General features: G+C 39.3%; 1 protein-coding gene across 5 annotated transcripts in view; it reads left to right on the plus strand.

Moving 5' to 3' along the window:
* CBLN4 (cerebellin 4 precursor) overlaps positions 1 to 21,119 on the plus strand; it is a 331,585-nt gene that overhangs the window by 186,247 nt on the left and 124,219 nt on the right. For 4 of the 5 annotated variants that reach the window (XR_014236152.1, XR_014236153.1, XR_014236154.1 and 1 more), the window contains exon 4: positions 13,070 to 13,179. Coding sequence is in view for 2 of the 5 variants with exons in the window: in XM_082362736.1 (XP_082218862.1) it covers positions 13,070 to 13,179 (110 nt within the window). In the remaining 3 variants the exon portion in view is untranslated. Of the gene's footprint in view, positions 1 to 13,069; positions 20,638 to 21,119 lie in introns of those variants that run through there. The other variant, XM_082362735.1, reaches the window with a different exon arrangement.

The following is a 21,119-nucleotide window of genomic DNA, read 5'->3' on the forward strand; positions in this document are numbered from 1 at the left end:
ACTTTATAGAAAACAAAGAGCAGAGTGTCTGGAATATGGCACATGGTGTAAATGTTCGTCCCATCTCTCCTGTCTCTCCTACAGTATTTTGATGGTGTTCTCCTTCAGTGAGATCTGGATCTAATCTTTAGTATGTATCCACCATCACCCAGCACACTATTTTCGCCTGAATTTACAGCGAGCCTTTTTTCATTCCGGTTCCCAGCTCTTCATTTCATTTTCAAAATTATCCAGCAAAGAGGCAAATTACTTTGTCTTTTAGGACTGTTCCTGGATGTGCAGTCAGCATTCCGACAAAGGAGACCACAGCCTCATGTTTCCGTTTTCCAATTGCCGTGTTTACTGCGAGGGTGTTAAGATATTTTTATTGCGGTCTTGGTGTGAAAATAAAGCATGCAGGATAAAATTTACTGGCAGTGGGATGTGACTCACGCCTCATATCCCCCAGAAGTTATAAGGTTTTAGTTAATAGCAAAAGCACAGTTTCCCACTGATAAGCCCATTTTTAACAAAATCCTAAAATCCAGGCTTTTTTTGGATTTCACCATTTTTTAAAATTAATTAATTTATTTATTATTTTTGGCTGTGTTGGGTCTTCGTTTCTGTGCAAAGGCTTTCTCTAGTTGCGGCGAGCAGGGGCCACTCTTCATCGCAGTGCGCGGGCCTCTCACTATCGCGGCCTCTCGTTGTGGAGCACAGGCTCCAGACACGCAGGCTCAGTAGTTGTGGCTCACGGGCCCAGTTGCTCCGCAGCATGTGGGATCTTCCCAGACCAGGGCTCGAACCCGTGTCCCCTGCAATGGCAGGCGGACTCTCAACCACTGCGCCACCAGGGAAGCCCCATTTTTTTTTTTTTTATTAACGTCCTCTCTCCGTTCTGGGATCCAATCCAGGCACCACTTTGCATTTAGTTGTTAGTCTCCTCTGTTCCCTCTGGTCTGTGACATTTCTCAGTTTTTTTTTGTTTTTGTTTTTTTCATGACCCATGAGAGCCTTGAGGAGTACAGGACCCATAGCCTACAGAATGTCCCCCAGTCTGAGTCTTTCTGGTGATTTTCTTATGATTTGACTGAGGTCATAGATTTGGAGGAAGAAAAGCGAAAGATGAAGTGTCCTTCTTGGCACATCAAATGAGGTTGCACGTGACACCCACAAGACATCTCTGGTGATGCTGGCCTTCATCCCTCAGTAAGGGTGGCATCTGCCAGGTTTCTCCACTGTGGTTACTATTCTTACCTCTTCATACTCCATACTCTACGCTTTGGTAACAGTCACTAAGTCTAGCCCACTCTCAAGAGGGGAGGGGTAGAGAATCTATTGCCTGGAGGTGGAAATATCTACAGATATTAACACAGTGCTTCTGTAAGGAAATTTTATAAGCTCATTTAAAAAATCTAACTGTTTTGGGGTAGTTTTGCTTTATAAATCAACCCCCATGCAATATAATAAAATCTACATCTAATGTGGTCTTGATATTCCCTCTGGTCCTTGTGATTTGAAGTATTTATATAACAAAGTACCGTTGAGATGTATTCCTCATTTTCATCTGTAAAACAGAAAGACCAGCCTCAAATACTCTTTCTGTTTTCTTTTGAAAAAATAAATCCCTATATTAAATGTTGGAAGATACACGATCCCACAGGGATTTAGCAAAAAGAACAAAAGATGGATTTCTGTCAAGTCTAGAAAGCATTGCTGCCAATATTCATGGAGCATTTTCATAGTGCACATGAGTTACTTATCTAGGGTAATTTCTTCAGTGCTGTTTGTAGATCAGCTATGGCAGTTTGCATCTCCTGCTACTTTGGTTCAAGAGGATGGGCAGTTATTCCAGAGACAATCTCTACATTGTAACACTTAACTTCTGCAAAGGCGTAACTGGTCTAAATCATTTGAAAACATTAGTCAATCAGAAAAGAAAAACTTACTGAATACTTAGAGTGTGATACACTGAAAAATGTACCTATCCTCATGAACAGATGCCAGTAGCTCGTTGCTTCAAAAATATTTCTTTGGAACAAGTAGGTTGAAAAGATATATGACTTTTCAATGTAGTTACTGACTTTTCCCTCTTTGCTAAGGGAAATCACAATGACAGAAGCTCTGTGGCTGAATTTAATTTGGTGCTTCATTTTAAGAAGTCAGAGACCCAGACATTTCTCTGAGAGCTTCAGTGGGGACCAAATCACAGCCTAAAAGACAGCAGGCTCACTTTGGCCACAGGGCCTGGAGACTATGTAGGTCGGTGTCCTCAGGGCTAATGCAGTACCTGCAACGGGGGGGGGGAGGAGAGTGACAGTTAATTCAGGACGTTAGCCTTCGTATGAAAAAGGGGGAAGAATCTAATACATTTCCATTATTCTGAAAATGTGGAAAACATATTTTAAAAAACTTATAGAACACATACAGAACAAAATTTAATTTTTAATTGACAAGTTGTACTTCCTCAAAATTGAAACTTTTGCTTTTTTGAAAGACATTTACTAGGAAAACCAAAGGCAAGTCTTGAATTGGGAGAAAATATTTGCAGATCATGTAACTGACAGGACCTAGAATATATAAAGAATGCCTAACAACACAATAACAAGTAGACAAATAACTGAAAAAAAAATGAGCAAAAGATTTGAATAGACACTTCGCAGGTTAAGATCAACAAGCAGAAGGAAAGCTGCTCAATACCAAGAGTCAACAGAGAAATGAAAACTAAAACTACACCTGTTAGATTGGTGATAATAATAATAATAAGAAGAAGAAGAAGAAGACTGTGCCGGATGTTGGAGAAATTTTGAGCAGCTGGAGGTCTTGTACTCTGTCAGTGGGAATGTAAAATGGTACATTAAGTCTGGGAAAAAGTTTGATGATTTTTTAAAAAATTAAACATGTATTTATCATAAGACCCAGCAATCCCACCCTAGGTGTTTTCCGAAAAGAAAAGATAAAATATGTTATACCAAAACTTATATGTGAATAGTCACAGTAGCTGTATTTATAATCACCAAAAACTGTAAGCAACCCCAAATGTTCATCAATAGCTGAATGGAAAAAAGGTATAGTATATACAATGGATATTACTCAGTAATAAAAATAAACTGTTGACACATGCAGCATGACTAAACCTCAAAATAATTATGCTGAATGAAAGAAAAGAGACAAAAATGTGTATGATTCCATTTATGTAAAAGTTCTAGAGCATATAAACTAATCCCTAGAGACAGAAAGGTGGTCAGTGGTTTCTGCAGGTGGGGTGGAGACAGGGATGGACATGATGGGGTATGAACAATTTTAGGGAATGATGAAAATACTTTATCTTGATTGTAGTGATGGCTTTGTAGATAGATACATATGTCAAAAGTGGTCACATTGTACAATTTAAATGTATGAAATTTATCTTCTTCAGTGATACCTTGATAAAGTTGTTAAAGAAAACTTTCAAATGGCTAATGTTATGTTCGAATGATCTATTTGTGGTATAATCCAGTATAAATAATACTAGAGATTCAAAGTGAGAAATATATGAAAACCCAGTTGTATCAAAATTATAATGATTCGTCTCACAAACTAACCAATCATTCTACCAGTCCTGGGTCCCGTAGTTTAAGATATTCTGAAATTACAAGTGATCTTTGGCATTTGTAGTTTTGACAGTCACAGTTTCAACAGCTCCTGAGACACCTCCAAGGCCCGGGCTGTGGGTGGCAGTTGGTATTTTGCTGAGACAGAGACTTGAGTGGCACCCTCAGCAGATCAGTCATGTGGTCCCCAAGCGGCATCAGCCAGCAGCTGACTGATACGTCTCCTCACAGCTTTGTTCTTCTCTAATCCTCAGTGTCTACAGTGGCCCTAACGAAGTGATTGTATAATAGGCACGTGGACATGTCTGTTTATAACAGGTAGCCCATCACAGAAAGGAGGAAAGGGGGTTAACTTGTGGTGTGAGGGTATACACAGGAAACAGGCCTGTCAGTCTTAAAAGAAGTGTGCCTTTATGTATTCACTGATTCAAGAAATAGTCATTGAACTTGGACCACGTGCCTGGCACTGAGAATATATGCCAGGCTTTTTCCTTCTGGGCTCATAGTCAACCAGGGGAGACAGACACGGATCCAATAGTCATCAGAGCCTACAAGTGAAAACATGATCAATGCCAGGGAGGGCCATGAAGGGAGCTGTGCGGGTGTGTGACGTGGGAGGTCAAGTCAGGCTTTTGCCTGAGAGCCAGAGGTCTGGGCTGAGATTAGAAAAGTGAAAAGGAAGGAGTAGGAGAGTAGACAAGTGGGCTTGGGGTGGGGATGGGGCATTCCAGGCAGAGGGATCCGCATGTGCTAGGCTGAGTGTGCTTGGGGGAAAAAGGAAACAGATAAGACAATCATTTCTACAAGTTTCAATTTATGGATAGTTCAAGAACCATCACTCATAAATGTCCAGCCTAATCCTTTACGCATAAAGAATCAGTGGATCATCTTGCCTCCAGAGCCCTAGGTTACATTTATCTTCTAGCATTCATAGACTAATTTGCCATGGATTTTTGTATTCTGATTTATAGGTATTTAGCTTATGGACACATACAATTAGAAACATGAGTAAGATACAGTTGTTCTTGATTTTTCATTGTAGTTGATTTTATAAGGTAACTTCATCAGGCAGATTTAAAGTCCCTGAAGGGAAGGTCGAAACATTTTGGGCAAAGGTAATAATTAAGCCATTCACAAATATGATCACGAATTATTAGTGTAGAAGTCACTGTTGAGGTCTAGTCCCCTCCCCCCAACCCAAAGACATAATAAAATGAGCCAACACAGTTGATAAAGGACATTATTACTGGAAAAAAAAACTTTAGAGATGCTTTCACTCCCAACTCCTCATAATAAAACTAATGCCAATTTTTTTTATTCTAATGGATCATTAATTATAAAACACACCTTCAGTTTAAGGAATTGTTTATTTTACAGGAGAAAAATATGCAACAGAATCACATTAAATATAGCACATTGATTGTCAGATGTAACTTTTAATTTTGAAAATGTTGTAAAACTTAAGTATTGACATGTACACAGTGCTATATTTAAAATGGATAACCAACAAGGACCTACTGTATAGCACAGGGAACTCTGCTCAATATTATATAACAACCTAAATGGGAAAAGAATTTGGAAAAGAATAGATACATGTATATGTATAACTGAATCACTTTGCTGTACACCTTGAAACTATCACAACACTGTTAATCAACTATACTCCAATATAAAATAAAAAGTTAAAAAAATAAATATTGAAGAAAAATAGTTTAAAAAAGAAAATAACCAAGAATAAAATCATTTAAAGAGGCTAACTATATGCTCAGTGCTTTATTGGGCTCTCTCACTGCATTCCCTGGAAAATCCTAGGTGACTAAGGGCCATTTCTATCCTTGCTGTACAAACGAGCGAGCTGAGGTCCAATGCAGCTGAGCAGCTGAGTCAAAGCTAGAAAGGCTTACATCAATTACGTTTCCCTTACCAGCCCAAAGTCAGCAGGAGAGAGGGGAATCAATGCAGATTCCCTTTGTCTCAATGCAGAATTTTGTAACACATCTGCCTCCTAACAAGCCACTGCCATGGCAAGCAGTTTCCAAAGAGATGAACTTGAAAAGAAAAAAGAAAACTGTCAACTAGTTATCCCGTGCCCCCCAACAAACCCCAGTTCAAACCAAAGTTCTGAGAGCTCTGTTTTTGATCTGCCAAATTAAATGTCTTTGTGAAATGTTAATCACAACCATTCATCTCTGAAAAGCCCCACCTGCTGTAAAGCTTCTGCATCTGTTAATAAGAACTCCGGGATGGGGAGTAAAGGAGGATGGTTCGTTTGTACAGTTTCACTGTGTTTTAAAACACTGGTAGTTTTATGCAATTTAGGTAGAGGGAAAAATAAAAGCAACTAGTTGGAATAAAAAAAATTATGGTAGACTTGTGTGTGGGAACAGAGAGAGAGAAAGAGATACAGAGAAAGAAAAGTGAGTAAAAAAATGAGGGGGAAATATTTTTGGTTTTTTGTTTGTTTGTTTATTTGTTTTGTTTTTAAATACAGCCTCCAGTAGAAAGCCTTGGCTTAAGGCTGGGGAAAAAATGGTTGTGCGCTCATTTAGAATATGCAAAGGATAAAACACAAGTAATGATTGCATTTAAACACATTCAGAGCATACAAAATAGGCATGATGAGCCCTGCTTTGCCTATGCTGAAGTTCAAATGAAGCAGGGCAGGAAAAATGTTTTTTCTACTGTAAAGGGCCATCCAGAAGTAAGGGATTATTTTCACAATGGTTATCAATTTCTACCCCAGTGGCCAACACAAGTTTGGAATGCATTTCAGTGAAATGCTGTGTATCATTGAGTGTATGTATTCTTACAGCACAGAAAATAACCAGTGGCATGGCTTGGTGATCTCCATCACTCAGCTTTTGTTGTTTCATGTCTCTAAATCTACTTGCTAGAGGTATTCTGAGCTCCCAGTCGTGATTCTAGCTGTCAGAGAAGAAACGAATGAACACCTGGATCAGTAGGAAATAGTCTTTGGATGTTTTATTGCCCTTTGCCCTTGTGGTACACATAGTTAATACAGGAGATGACAAGGTAATATTCCAACGCCGAGTCATGGAATCCCTATTAGACTGTGAGTGCCAGCCTTGCTTTCCTATGTAACCTGGAAGGTGCTAGACACCCCATAAATATTGGTGCAATGAATGAACACACATGTATCTGGAAAAGCTTACATGATCCAAACCCTTCATGAAAGGCAACATTTAAAAGAAGACAGCTTGGCTCTTGATTAAGGAAATGGATTAATGGATTCAAATTCTGACACAGAATTTGTGTATGTGCCATGGGAAAGGGGTGGTGTCTTTCTCCCTCTCTCTTTCTCTTCCTCTCATTCTTGTCATATTTTTAAAAAAAAAATTGCATTAGTCATATCCTCTGCTGATGGCGTATTATTATCAATGGTCCTTAGGAGACTTCTCTTTTGTTATTTAACCATCCATTTACTCATTCATTCGTCATTTCACCTCTGTGGTTCCCTCCTGCTCAACTCATGGGCAGCCATTCAAAGGTGTTTAATTTTGATCTTTTTGTTTACATGTGTCCTTGCAAAACTAGTATTGTTGAGCATGCCTGCATTTTTACTTGATGCTGATAGATTGTGGGCTATCTATCTCTCTATCAAATATAGGTGGCTAATACATAATAAGACAGGTGGATCAATATGGTTCTTTTTTTCTGAATTAACCTTTGTTCCTTCTGCACTAGGGATTTACGTTCCATCTATATTGCTTTCTTACCTTCACATTTTACCTTTTATCTCTCCCAGTGATGGACACACAGATCAATTCTTAACCTCCTGCAGTGAAAATTATTATACACGTCCCCTCTAGACCCGTGTGAGAATTTCTGTGACCCTACGCCCAGGAGCTGAACTGCTGGTACATCACTAGGCATGTGGCAAGTGATCTGTAAGCCACAGTCAGCATATGACATGGACCCTTTCACCTTGGCCTTCCTGAAGGCAGGAAGATGGTGCCCTGTGGCCACTCTCAGCCTGGCAGAGGTTCCAGGATCTGGTTCACAAACTTTCCTGAGCATCAAGGTCACTCGAGGGGGCTTGTTAAAGAGACTCTGGGACGCTAACCCCAGAGTTTCTCATTTAGAAGCTCTGAGATGGAGCCTGAAAATGTGCATTTCCAATAAGCAGGTGCAGCAGCTATGGCTGGCTCTGGGTCCATCGTTTGAGAGACTCTGCTGTAGGCCAGGGTCAGGGGGAGAGCAGTGCTTGAGGCATCAGGCCGGCGGTTGTACGTACAGATGACCACCGCTCAGTGCTGACTGGCGGCTCGAGCAGCACATCTTTAGGGTCTCAGCACAAGAAGGGCAACAAACTGGAGAGCGTGCTGAGGATTGGATATTTGAAACTTGCAGAAATCGCATCTAACTAGGGATCTGGGGAAAACCAGTGTTTGGTTTTCCTTTGCTTACTTTTATTTGGGCTCCCTTTCCCCTTTCTTCCCTCCTTCTGTTCTTACACTGAGGGCCTTTTCCTTCAGTTTTTGCCATGGCGCCGGCTCTTACTCATTTGATAGTGAGTGGATTACTTTTATAGCAATGCGGTTTGGCTCAGAAACATATCAAGTCAAAGGGGTTGATCGTGGCTCTGGGCAATTGCAAGTTTTTCCATAACAATTATGAATCTGTCCATCATATATGTATCACTTCTGGATTGCTGGCTCGTGCCTATTAACTAGACAGGGCACACATTTTAGCATCACTCACAGCTCTTAGGCAATTGTAAATGTGACTGCTGGCCATCTATTGGGCATTATTTCTAAGACTTATTTTAAGAATGGGGAACTTGTAGTTTGATCTCTTGCACATCAGTTTTCTGGTAATTCGGCAATATGCCCCACTTGATTAGAATTTCTTAGTTATTGTCTCTCATTCACCTTATAAATGCAGACATTTTCCTTTTGGAATTCTATAGCCATGTTTCAACCACCCACTGCTGATCTTCCCTCTTTTCCTGAATACATTTATTAGCTCATAAGACAACTATTAGCATGTGGGACAGGTGTACTTTCTTTCTCTTCTGCATGCATCATAGTACCTTGCACAGTGTTAGCACGATGATTCCTGGAGAGCTGGGGTTAATTGTGTTCTCAGAGTCCTGGCACGCTGCCTGGCACACAGTGGGTGCTCAGTCAGTGCTTGTTGAATGAATAAGTGGACAGATGAATAGATGCTAAATACCGATTAATTGTTGTTTTTGATTAGTGGACAAGTCTTGTATTAGATCATTACTATTAAAACACTTCTTTTTTTTAACAATTTGTAATTGAAATGGCCACCTATTGCTTCCTAGCTTGGGGCTCAGGGAATTAGTATATCGTAGACACATTTTGTGCCTGAGAGGTTTTTCTACTTAAGCGTTTAGCTACAATTAAGGGGTAGTGCCTGGAAGTAAACCCAACTCTAGTGAATTCCCCATTAAATGCCTGAAATCTCTTTGATAAGTAGGTGGCAGGTAAACAAATGCATCTAAAAAGAATTCCAATTATCTACAATGGTTAAAAATGAGGTACTCTGTTTTAAGTTAGTTTTCTCATTATGACAATGTTTTTATTAACTTCGTTTTCTCATTAATAGAGAGTTTTATGTTCCATGTAGTATTTTCCAGTTTTCCCTTGATCATTTTTATTTTTGGCTGTGATTATAGAAAGCAATCAAAGCCCATTGTAGAAAACATTGGAAAAAAAATAAAAGAACAGTATAAAAGGAAAATACCTACACCACCCAGATAATACTGCTGTTAATTTCTTGGTAAACTTTCTGTATGTATATAACATTGTATTATTGAGATTACATTGTATTTTAAAGCCCTGCTTTTACTTTGTTCAGCATTAGATAAGAATTGTTTCCCCAGGCTAATAGATATTATTTGAAGACATTTTTATTTGCATGGCTGTATTACAAGACACCACATGGATACATTAACATTGATTTAAGCAGTCCCCTTTTCATCGACATATTGGTTGACTATCCTTGCACGTATGTGTGCCTTTGTTTTCCTCTCTCATAGTTTAATAAGAATAGTTTCCTACACGTGGAGTAAGTCGTTAAAGGTTGAGACTATCTTAAGGCATTTGATCTATATCAATGCATTTTTCAGAAAGTGCTGCCAATCTTCACTAACTCTACCAGTGTATGAGAGTTCTCATTGTATTATTTTGTTGTCATCGCTAAATATTACTATCTTATTAAAAAGGTGAGTAATTTGATAGATTAAATTTGTCAGCTTCCAGTGCTTTACAACAGAATGCCTCCTAAAATAACACAGACCATAAGGCATGTTAAATTTTCAGAAGCCTGAAAGCGGTAAATTATAATGTAAAGGACAATAGGTAGAGACGTAATGGGACCCTAGAAGGAAAAGATCCTTGTTGTGTGATAACCTTTTGACATTTTTCAGATTAATGATCCTGTTTCTCTGTTTTTAGTTTCTCAGAAAATAGGGAATAGAATACGTTTCTGTTAATATGGTCCTTTCCCACCACCCTGTATCCCATCCCTAATAATCTACCTTGTACAGAAATATGTTGAAGATTTTTTTCTCTTAAAAATTTGCATACTAGACCTATGTGTACGCAAAACATAGAGACCAGGTCATCTGGGGTTTATTATGGGTTCGTGGCATCTATTAAAAATTGAACATCAGTATTTTAGTCATTTTTACATTATTCATAAAAAAATGAGGGGCTTATTTTCCAAATTAACTTATTAAAGTGTGACTCCCCCAAAGTAAGGACCCAGAATGGTTTTGTTCATTATTATGTAACCTCGCTTATAGAAGATGCTCAAAATACATCTGACGTACAGAGAGAAACCCATATGCTTTCTGCACAGGTGACAGAATACCGTGAGAGGTTTAGATTCAACTGGAAATTCTCTGAATTTAGAGGATATATTGTACATAACGGGTAATGAATAAAGTAGATGGGAGAGGTTCAGATTTCAGTTCCGTTTAAACGAAATACTTTCCAACAAGAGAATTGATATGCCCAACCTCCAGCCCATCTCAGTTTCCTTCCAAGCACAGAATAGGAAAAATAAGTGAAATCCGGCTCTCCACTGATGACTAACCACTGGTTTGTGGACCTGTGTTCCATTCTGAGTCTAATGGGGCCATCATCATTGGGCACACACTCTTGACAATCTCTGGCTGTTATAGACTCTCTACTGTGTAACTCACATCAGTACAACTCCTTTGACTTGGTTTCTTTCTTGTCCTGGAGCAAGTGGGGAGGCACCAGCGTGGGATATCCATCCTTAAAATCTCATAGAAAAGGTGGATTCTCAGCATTATCATTTTCTCTCTCCGCTCCCCCTCTCTTTTTCTATTTGTGTCTAGCCTTCAACATCACTTTGCACGTAAATTACTTACCAGCAATTGGTTGGATGTCACTGACAAATTTTATTTATCCCATTCCTTTGACACTTCAGTATGTAAGTACCTTCTTATGAGTAAGGTACTAGAACAAATCCACCCCAGTTCCCTACTGGGAGTTACACATGAATAAAATCCTCAACCAATGTAAATTCAATTGCTACCACTATAAATGCCTTGATAGAGCTGTACATGGTACTATGAGATTGTTTAATAGGATTGCTTGACTCAGTAGGAAAAGGAAGGTAGAAAGGATCTAGCAGAAGGAAGAGCATACATTACTGGCCCTGAGACATAGCGGGAATGAAAAGCCTTTGCAGGTGAAGCACAGAGAGAAGGAAGATGGGGTGTATTGAGGCTGGAGTGGTAATCAAAGGCTAGATTATTCAAAACCTTGTAGGTTGTATTAGGATTTTGGTCTTTTATCCTAAGAACAATGAAAAGTCACTGAAATATTTTAAGTACAGATGACATGATTTGATTTTTAAAAATACTGTTATGGAAAATTTCAAACATATAAGAAGTAGCCTTGTGCACCCATCAACAAACATTTTTCAACTCATGGTTAATCGTGTTTCGTCTGTAACCCAATCCATATTTCACTGCCTCTCATCACGTTTATTTTAAAGTAAATGCCAGGTATCTCATCATTATATCACTAAGCATATCTCTAAAAGTCAAGGACTCTTTTTCCAAAAATAACCACAAATACCTAAAAAAGAACAATAATTCATATTTCATAATATCATCAAATATCCAGTCAGTGTTCAAAGTTTCTCAATCATATCATGTATGTGTAGTGTATGTGCGTCTGTGTATGTGTGTGCATGTGTATGTACAGAGTTTCTTCAAATCAAGGTGCAAGTAAGACCTACACATTGCAGTTATTAGGTCTCTTTTAATCTATACATTCTTCTACCACCTGTGTTTTTATCTCTTGCAATTTATTTTTAAGGAGTTCGTGTTATTTGTGATGTTGCGTTCCCCACTGTCTGAGTGTTGATTAGTGCCTCTTCATGGTGGCTTTGCATGTTCCTCTGCCTTCGGTATTTCTTGCAAATTGGTAGTTAGATCTCTAGAGGCTTGTTCCTTTATGGATTCAATTTTTGACAAACTGACCTCATAGGTGGTGTTCTGACCTTCACAAGGCACATAATTGTCTTTTTTCCTCGCTTTTCATTATGTTAGCAGCCATTGCTGATCTTTGTCGACTTCATTAATTTATTGGAGTCTTAAAAAAAGTGATATGTGAGTTCTATCATTCTTTCCTCATTCAGTAGGTGGAATAATCTATAAATAGAAATTTCCTTATCAGCCTTTTGGTTACCCTGAGGTCCAGCCCACATAAGAGAGACAGAATAAATGCTCTCTTCTTTCCCTTTACTTAACATTCTTAAAATAATGAATCGGTCCCCTAAACCCCTGCAAAGGTAAACAGTGAGGATTTTAGTTTGTTTGATTTTGTCTTTAGTCAGTATAAATGCATTGATTTAAATTTATTTGGATGTTTTAATTCATCGTACTTATTATCCTTATTGATGCTTCATAGACCAAAAGAGCAGTCAGCACTAGGCCTTAGGACTGTTGAAGATTCTCACCTCAGTCCTCAGTGGAGGGCTGGAAGTAGGGCATAGGTTAGCAGGGCGTTGAATAAGGAGGAAGGAAGGATGCCCAAACCCTTTGGTTTTCTCTATTAGTTTGTGTCCTGAAATATCCATCTCATCCCAATCGAAGAATCTAAGAATGGTCTGGCCCAGAGAGGGGACGGAGGCAATTCTAAGTGTGGAAAAATCATAGAACAAGGTTATTGTAATTTGTTTTTTATGATGTGCAACTTACCACTAACTTAATGGCTTAAAAGAACACTGATGTTTTAAATTTTACCGTTTCCATGAGCCAGGAGTCTGGGTACCTCAGCTGGGCCCTCTGCTCAGCTTCTCACTAAGCTGAAATCAAGGTGTTGACTGTGGCTGTGTTCTCGTCTGAGGCTCGGTGTCCTCTCCAAGCCTGCTGGTTGGTGGAAGAGTTTAGTTCCTCGTGGTTGTAGGACTGAAGCCCACAGTTCCTAGAGGCTGCTCACTGTTCCTCTCTTGTGCTTTCTTCACAGTGTGGAAGTTTTCTGCTCCAAGGCCAACAAGAGAGAGCCTGTTGCTTTCAGTCTCTGACTTCTGGACCCTCTCTGAGAGAGCTTGCCTTATCGGATCAAGCCCACCAAGGGTAACCTCCCTTTTGATTAACTTAAAGTCAACCAATTAGAGTTTTTAATTATATCTACAAAATCCTTTCACCTTTGCCAGAAAACATAGACTAATCAAAGGAATGATATCATATCACATTCACAGAGGATAGGATTGGATAAGAGCATAACTCATTGGGAATCATCTTAGACTTCCACCTACCTCAGAAATTTGTAGCTTTATTTGCTGGGTCCAAGTCATGCTCCGTCTCTGGGCCTTAATTTCCCTGCCTAGACAAGGAAAGGACTAAACTAGACTATTCCTAAGGCCCTCCCAGCACGAACATTCAAGGAGCTTACTGATCTGCTGGACTCACAATTTAATGAATGTTGGCTTCGTGGCTTGACATTAACACTTTCCCACAAAGTAAAGAAGGAAAAGCTTTATATAGCAGCAGAGGAGCTGCTATAAAGAAACAGACTTATAAATAATTAAGTAAGCTCTATGCTTTCAATGGGTGGTTTTTACAGACATCATGAGTCAGTCATTGAGTTTAAAAGACTTGATGTGCTTAAATCTAGCTTTACAGAATCCATAAATTTGCCTTTTCAAGATAAAATTCTTGTTTTAATAGGACACATTCATGTGTTCTGTTTGTCCCACAGTTCATTCTAAAAATAAGAACACACGAACAAACCTTTTCATTGTTCTGCGGAAATTGGAACAGATGCTATAGTGAGTCATTTTTAGTAAGAGCAACAGCATAATTAGTAAGAACCCCAGCTGATAAAATATCTGTTTAATTTAAGCAACTGGTATGTTACTTTTAAAATAATCAGATTAAAGTTAAATACAGTACTTGGAATTATTTTTTATGTGTAACTTAGTGCTCTATAAAATAAGAAAATATAGTATTTAAGCATTTAAAATAGAATCCTGGGGAGATATCAGCCCCTGACTTTTTCCCCTTTCTGTTTTTAGTCATTTGAAACAATGACAATGTAAAACAGAGCAGGGCATTGTCCAGGAGGGTAAAGGATGATTTGTAGTAGGTTATGCAAACTGGCCTAAGACAACTCGGTCAATTTTTTTTGAAAAGGATATTTGTTGGTAGTTTTCAATAGTTAGAGGTAGAAAACAGCTGTAAGTCTTTTTAAAAAATAATTAATTAATTAATTTTGGCTGCGTTGGGTCTTCATTGCTGCATGCGGGCTTTCTCTAGTTGCGGCGAGCGGGGGCTACTCTTCGTCGCGGTGCGCGGGCTTCTCGTTGTGGTGGATTCTCTTGTTGCGGAGCACAAGCTGTAGGCGCGTGGGCTTCAGTAGTTGTGGCTCACGGGCTCAGTAGTTGTGGCTCGTGGGCTCTAGAGCGCAGGCTCAGTAGTTGTGGAGCACGGGCTTAGTTGCTCCACAGCATGTGGGATCTTCCCGGACCAGGGCTCGAATCCGTGTCCCCTGCACTGGCAGGCGGATTCTTAACCACTGCGCCACCAGGGAAGCCCCAGCTACCACTGGGGCTTTACCACTGTGATAAAGCCCCAGTCTTTATTATACCTTTGCTACAGGTGGTGTATTAAAATGAAAGCTATTTCAGTCTGAATACGTGTCTATATTATTAGTAAAGCAGACACAATAGGAGGCCTATAACCTGTCCCATAAACTCAGCAAATTCCAGCTCTCTCCTTCTGGACCAGGGTTTCTCATCCTTGGCACTACTGACATTGTGGAAGGATTATTCTTTGTTGGGGAGGGTTGCTGTCCTGTGCACTATGGGATGTTTAGCATCTTCCCTGGCCTTTACCTACCAGATGTCACCCTTTTGCCTTCCAATTCAGGACAACTAAAACACTATAGATAGTAAGAGGTCAATGGATACTTGCAGAAGGAATAACTGATTTTGCAGGGTCTGGAAGGAACAACTGGGCTTGGAGGGGAAGCTGGGTGTGGACAATTATGCTCTGTGATATTGTGATTTATAAGATATATATATACCAATATATATATATATATATATATATATATATATACCAATATATATATATATTTGGTTGCATTCAGATGACCAAAATATATTTCTCATATATTTGGTCTTCGTCCACAGTTTATGGCTCACAGCTCCCAAGACCGTTGGAATTTCCAGAGCGATAAGAACAATGGGAGCATCTTTTGTTATAACACAGTCGGACCTCCATATCTGTGGGTTCCATACCTGTGGGTTTCGCATTCTCGGATTCAATCAAAATTTCCATCCATGGTTGAATCTGAAGATGTGGAGGACTGGCCGTATTTGTGGTATTATGACTTTTTGTATAAGGGACTTGAGCATCTGCAGATTTTGGTATCTTTGGGGGCTCCTGAAACTGACCTCCCCCCATACCCAGGGATAACTGTATTTGGTCTCTTGTCTTCAGTTCCTGAAACACTTCAGAGTAAAGGTGAAGTGGTTGTCTTGTTATTCATAACAAGCCCCTTTCTACCACACCTGGGTTTATGTTAATGAAGGTGACTTTTGGGAAGCACCCAGATATGGGAGCTAGTTGCCAGGGGACCAACTCTGAGTAGAGGTTTGGAAATTTCAGTCACACCTCCTAATTTCTGGGGAGGAGCTGGAGGTTGAATTAATCAGCAATGGCCAATGAGTTCATCAATCATGCCTGTGTAATGAAGCCTCCATAAAAGCCAAAAGGAGGGAGTTCAGAGAGCTTCCAAGTTGGGGAATCAGAACTCTTACATGTACCACCATGCAGGGCCCCAAGCTCCATGGGGGCAGAGGCTCCCTTATTTGGGACGTTGCCCTATGTATCTCTTCATCTGGCTGTTGATTAGTATCTTTTAATATCCTTTGTAATAAACTGGTTATCTAGTGAGCAAACGGGTTTCCTGAGTTCTGTGAGCCATTCTAGCAAATTAATCAAACCCAAGGACAGGGTCGTGGGGACCTCTGATTTATACCCCGTCAGTCAGAAGCACGGGGAGCCACCTGGGCTTGCAGTTGGCGTCTGAAGTAGAGGAGGTTCTCGTGGAACCAAGTCTTTTTACCTGTGGAATCTCATGCTATCTCCGGGGAAATAGTGTCAGATCTGAGTTGAATTCTCGGACACACAAGAATTGCTTGTTGGTGTGGGGAAGCCTACACACACACTCACGCACACACACACAGATACACACACATATACACACGCACACATTGGCTTTGGGTCCAAGAACCCAAAAGATACTCTGAAATAAAGGATCTACATGCCTGACTTGGAAACCCAGCAGCTGTGAAGCAGATGGTACTGGAGAATGACCAGCCAAGACACAAGTATTCCTGTGTCCCAAGAGTGTGCACACGGCAATTCAGGGGGCGCAAACAGATGCCCATTCTGTGCTCTTGTATTGGGATTCTAAAGGCTCTTTATTTCTCAAGTCTTCATTCCTTGGTAGTTTACATTCATATGAAATAAGAGTTTCCAAAGGGACCCAGATCTTAAACTCACTATCTAGGAAAAATACTGCCTAAAATGATCTCCTACTGTACCTAGAGTTTTCTGAGTAGTTTCACAAGTTTTTTTGCAAATTAGTGCGGGGAATCTGTGTGTACTCTGGGCGCAGCACCTGAAGACAACTTAAGTTGGGCTGAATTCTGAGGGCACTAAGCCAGCTCATCCTCAGTATCCTGTTCTCCTGAAGGTATCCACTGGTGGAACTTGCTCTTTGTAAATACCGTGGCTCACGTACACTGATGATCAAATGTCACTAAACAACCATGCTGCAAAAAGCCAGTCAGTGATGTATTGACTTCATTCTCTATTTGTTGTCAACACTTCTTCTTTAAAAAATTAATTAAAAAAAAATATATATATACACAATCAAGGTTTGTAATGTCACTAACCTCCTTCATGGGATAAATGAATTGCCACTACTTGTCTCTTTTGACATTCAAGGAATTAACAGATTAAGTAGCTTGATATGGTCAAGACAATAAATTAAAATGAACTGACAGGTGTATATTCTAATGTGAATCCTCAATAAGCTATAATATATTTCAACTGAATTCAGCAAATATGTATATCATGGTACTTCTCAAAATTCTCCACTAAAGTCGCCTTGAAATCAATGGAGAATAAACTTGAACCCAGGAGAAGGCAGTTCTAGGGCAGCAGAAGCTGCCAGGAGAATGTTGGAAGCCATGTTGAATTCTTGTTTTATCTTCAGCATGCCCAGGGATTTTAATTTATATCCAGAAAGATTTCATGCATTTATAATAGTTAAGATATTTACTCCTGCCCTCAGATATTGTTATATTGGCATTTCGGGAATAGTTCACGTTGGTATACAGTTTTGAAAATTCCCATGTCCAGCATTCACACCCCTGCTACCTACATCCTAGTTTTAGAAGCATGGGGCACAGGGACAAGTGCTAAGAGCAACAAAAAGACTAAGAAAGTGTAGTCTTTCCCGTCGAGGTGCTTTTAAATCTGGTATTGATACTTAGAGCTAACTAGGATCAGATACTTAGGTGCTAAGATCAAGGCTTTTATCTGCATCATCTCATTTATTTGATCTTACAATAATTCTTCAAGGTGTTTATGATGATGATAATTATTGTTTTTTGGATGACACTGCATCAAACTTAGAATGCTTATGCTACTTGTTCAAAGTCATAAAGCCAGAAAGTGGGAAAACCAGGATTTGGACCCAGAAATTCTGGCTGCAGAGTCCATCCCTACACATTGGTCCCCATATCCTCAAAGTCCAGTGAAAATGAGAGAATTCACTTAGATATGGGGAAAACAACACTAGAACTTGTATTGCTTTTCTGCATCTGAGTTTAAATATCAAAGGATCATTGTGAAATATGATTCCTCATATGATATTCCTCATATCATTCCTCATTGTGAAATGCACAAATTTTAAGTGTACATTTTAATGAGCTTGGGGAAATTCATACACCTATGTAATCCATACTCTATAAGATAAAGACCATTGCTGTCATCCCCAGAAAGTTTTCTCCTCTGCAGGATTCTTCCTGGTCAAATTCTACACCCCCAGTGAGACACTGCTGCTCTGATTTCTATGACAATAGGTTTGTTTGGCTTGTTCAAGGACTTATACATGGAACCAGGCACTTTGTACTCTATTGCACCTGCCTGCTTTCGCTTAGCATAATGTTTTTGAGATTCATTTGCCCATGTTGTTTTGTGTGTCAGTAATAGTTCATCCATTTTTATTGCCGTGTCCATACTCTCCTCCTCTGTGTCTTAACAAATAAGGGAGAGCTTTTATCTGTCTGTGATATTTAAAGCCCTAAAAGGGGGGACTCAACAGAAAGGAGTCTGTAAGTCTTCAGAGCCTGCTGTGATTCAGATGTCTTTTCCTGGCCCCACTGGGTTGGTTCCTGCACTCAGCCCTGCTGGCTCTGCTCTCCCAGCCCAATCATTTGGCCACAACCACTGGTGGGTAAAGGATGGACACGCAAGCTAAAGATTTGTGACAGTCTGGACCTAAGAGAAGTTAACAGCCCCTGAGATTCCTTGATAACATATCGTGCCCAATAAGAAAGTTTTATCATTTATGGTGAACAATTGAATGTCCTAAATCTTCACTTTTGGAAAATGTACACACAAGACAAGCAAATGACCAAAAAAGGCAATCCGCTGGAGTTGTGTGTAAGTCCAGTGATGCTGGGCTATCCCTCTGGTTCTCTAGGACCCGTATGACTGTGTCCTTGGGTGTCTCACTCTCCCATACACCACTGCCACAGTCTTCTAGAATCAAGAGGGACAGAGATGACCAGGATTTCAGGAGGGTGCCAAAGGCTTTTGGACAGTGTGGGGTGGTATGGGCATTCGCAGTGGCTCAGAGATGAGAAGTTGTCTGCGTGCAGAGAACACAATAGTTAAGCGACCATCATTAAACTAAACATCATGCAGTGGAGTAGTGGGCAATGATATTGTGCGGATAGATTGGGCTCACATTAGAGGATTCTTGAAAGCCAGAGCGAGGAGTTCATACTTAATTTTATGGGCCCTGGGGTGTCATTTTGAGCACAGGATTGTCAGCTGAACAGCCCTTGAGGACAAATAATTTGGCAGAAAACTCAGTATGGTGAGAAGGGAAGGAAGCCCTGTGCTAAAAGCTGAGCTCCAATGGTGCAGTCTTTAGAAGGAAGGTGTGATTTCACTTCTTGCTGGAAGAATTTCTTTGGTTCTTTTTCCTCGTGGTGTGTGTGTATGTGTGTGTAATGGACCTAAAACCAGCTGCTTTGCAAGTTTTAAGCATAATTAACCTCACTGTGTTCAGACCTTTAAGTGTGTTATATTCTAGACCTTAAGCCAAGGCACAAATAAACCCAATTAGGCTAGTAATAGCTTTGGATTAAATTATATTAACTATTAAAAGAACATAATTTATACATAGTCAGCACATTTAACTCTTAGTGTGGAAAAAACCCCAAAACACTAACTGGATATTAAAACCCCGTGAGAAAACAGATCTGCATAATATCATCAAATTGCTTTTACTTTGAGATTGGGTGAGGTTGCAGGTAGTGGAATTATTATAGGAACAAAATGTGCCAAAGACATTTCAAATCAGCACATGAGAATCAGGGAAAATCCAGTTTCTTGGTTTGGCAGCAATATCAACATGCTTTGTAATAAACTGTAAGTGAAATAAGAAACTAATACACGTCCACTTTTGTCTCTCCAAGAGATGGAAGAGTGGGATGGGGAAAACTAAAACTAGATGCTTCACATGTGGGATAATCATGTTACAAGTAGAGTGAATGAAATTTTAAGGCAAAAAAAGACCTGAGAATGTTCTCCACGTTTACTTATTTTTTCATAGTCTTAACTTTGTTCTGAATCTGCCTCTAGAATGATAGGAACTTGAAATAAAATGTCAACTATGTTTGACATCATCGTTATTATCGCTATTATCATATATGTTTGAGTGTTTTTCTCATGTTCTTTGTTGTAGGAATTACAATGAAATATAAGGTGCATGGTTCAAATATAAATATTAATACAGTATATACATGGAAGAATCACTAATAATACAAGATAGCATAGTATAAATATTAAACATCTTCTATAGATAACATGTGCGTTTCAAGAAAAATGGATGAGTATTTCCTTAGCAGGATTCCATAGAAATGGTGACCACAGACCATAGGAAACAATATCATCTCTAGAGGTCAAAACTCAGCAGGTTTTAATGAAACATCCAGTTCTGATGTATGAGGGTTATTCAAGATCTAAGTTAAGAAGTTTAATTAGTGCTTTTTATAATAGACTATTTTTCTTTTTGGTCAAGAGGCAGTGCAGAGTGTTGCTTTGATGTTAGGCTGACTTTCTCATGAGTACTGGCTACATGACCCTCAGCAAGTTGCTTAATCTTTCTGAACATTGGTTTCTTCATCCATAAACTAGGAAGAATATTGGGATCATCCAGGTCTACCTCATGGGATTTTTGTGATACACAATAGATAGTGAAAAATAAGCAAAGTACCTAGCACATAGCACTAACTAGTACCTAGCACATAGCACTAACTAGTAAGCACTCAATAAATATGTCTCTTCACCATCATCACAAGAATTTGTTAGTGTTAAACTTCGTTAGGTGTTAAAAGTTTGGAAAGAGATTTCATATACATAGAGTGACATCCAGTTAGACAGGACATATTTGGGCTCAGATGTAGCTTATTCGTAGACACTTAGATTTGTTCAGATGTAGCTTATTCGTAGACACTTAGATTTGTCCAGTTTTTTCCAATGACATGTAATGGCATAATGAATATCTTTGTAGATATTTTAATGCATCACCAGGCATATTTCTGTAGGATAGTTTCATGACATCAAAATTGGGGGGCTAAATATTTATCATTACTATATTAGTCTCTTTTGTTTTGTTTTAGGTGCAAATGAGAAACTCTTTTTAAACTAGCTTAAACTAAAATATTTGTATATATTTTTTTCTGCACCAGTTATCACACTGT

This window comes from Balaenoptera borealis (genome assembly GCF_965194805.1).
Source record: "Balaenoptera borealis genome assembly, chromosome: 16".
In the NCBI taxonomy this organism is placed as follows: Eukaryota; Metazoa; Chordata; class Mammalia; order Artiodactyla; family Balaenopteridae; genus Balaenoptera; species Balaenoptera borealis.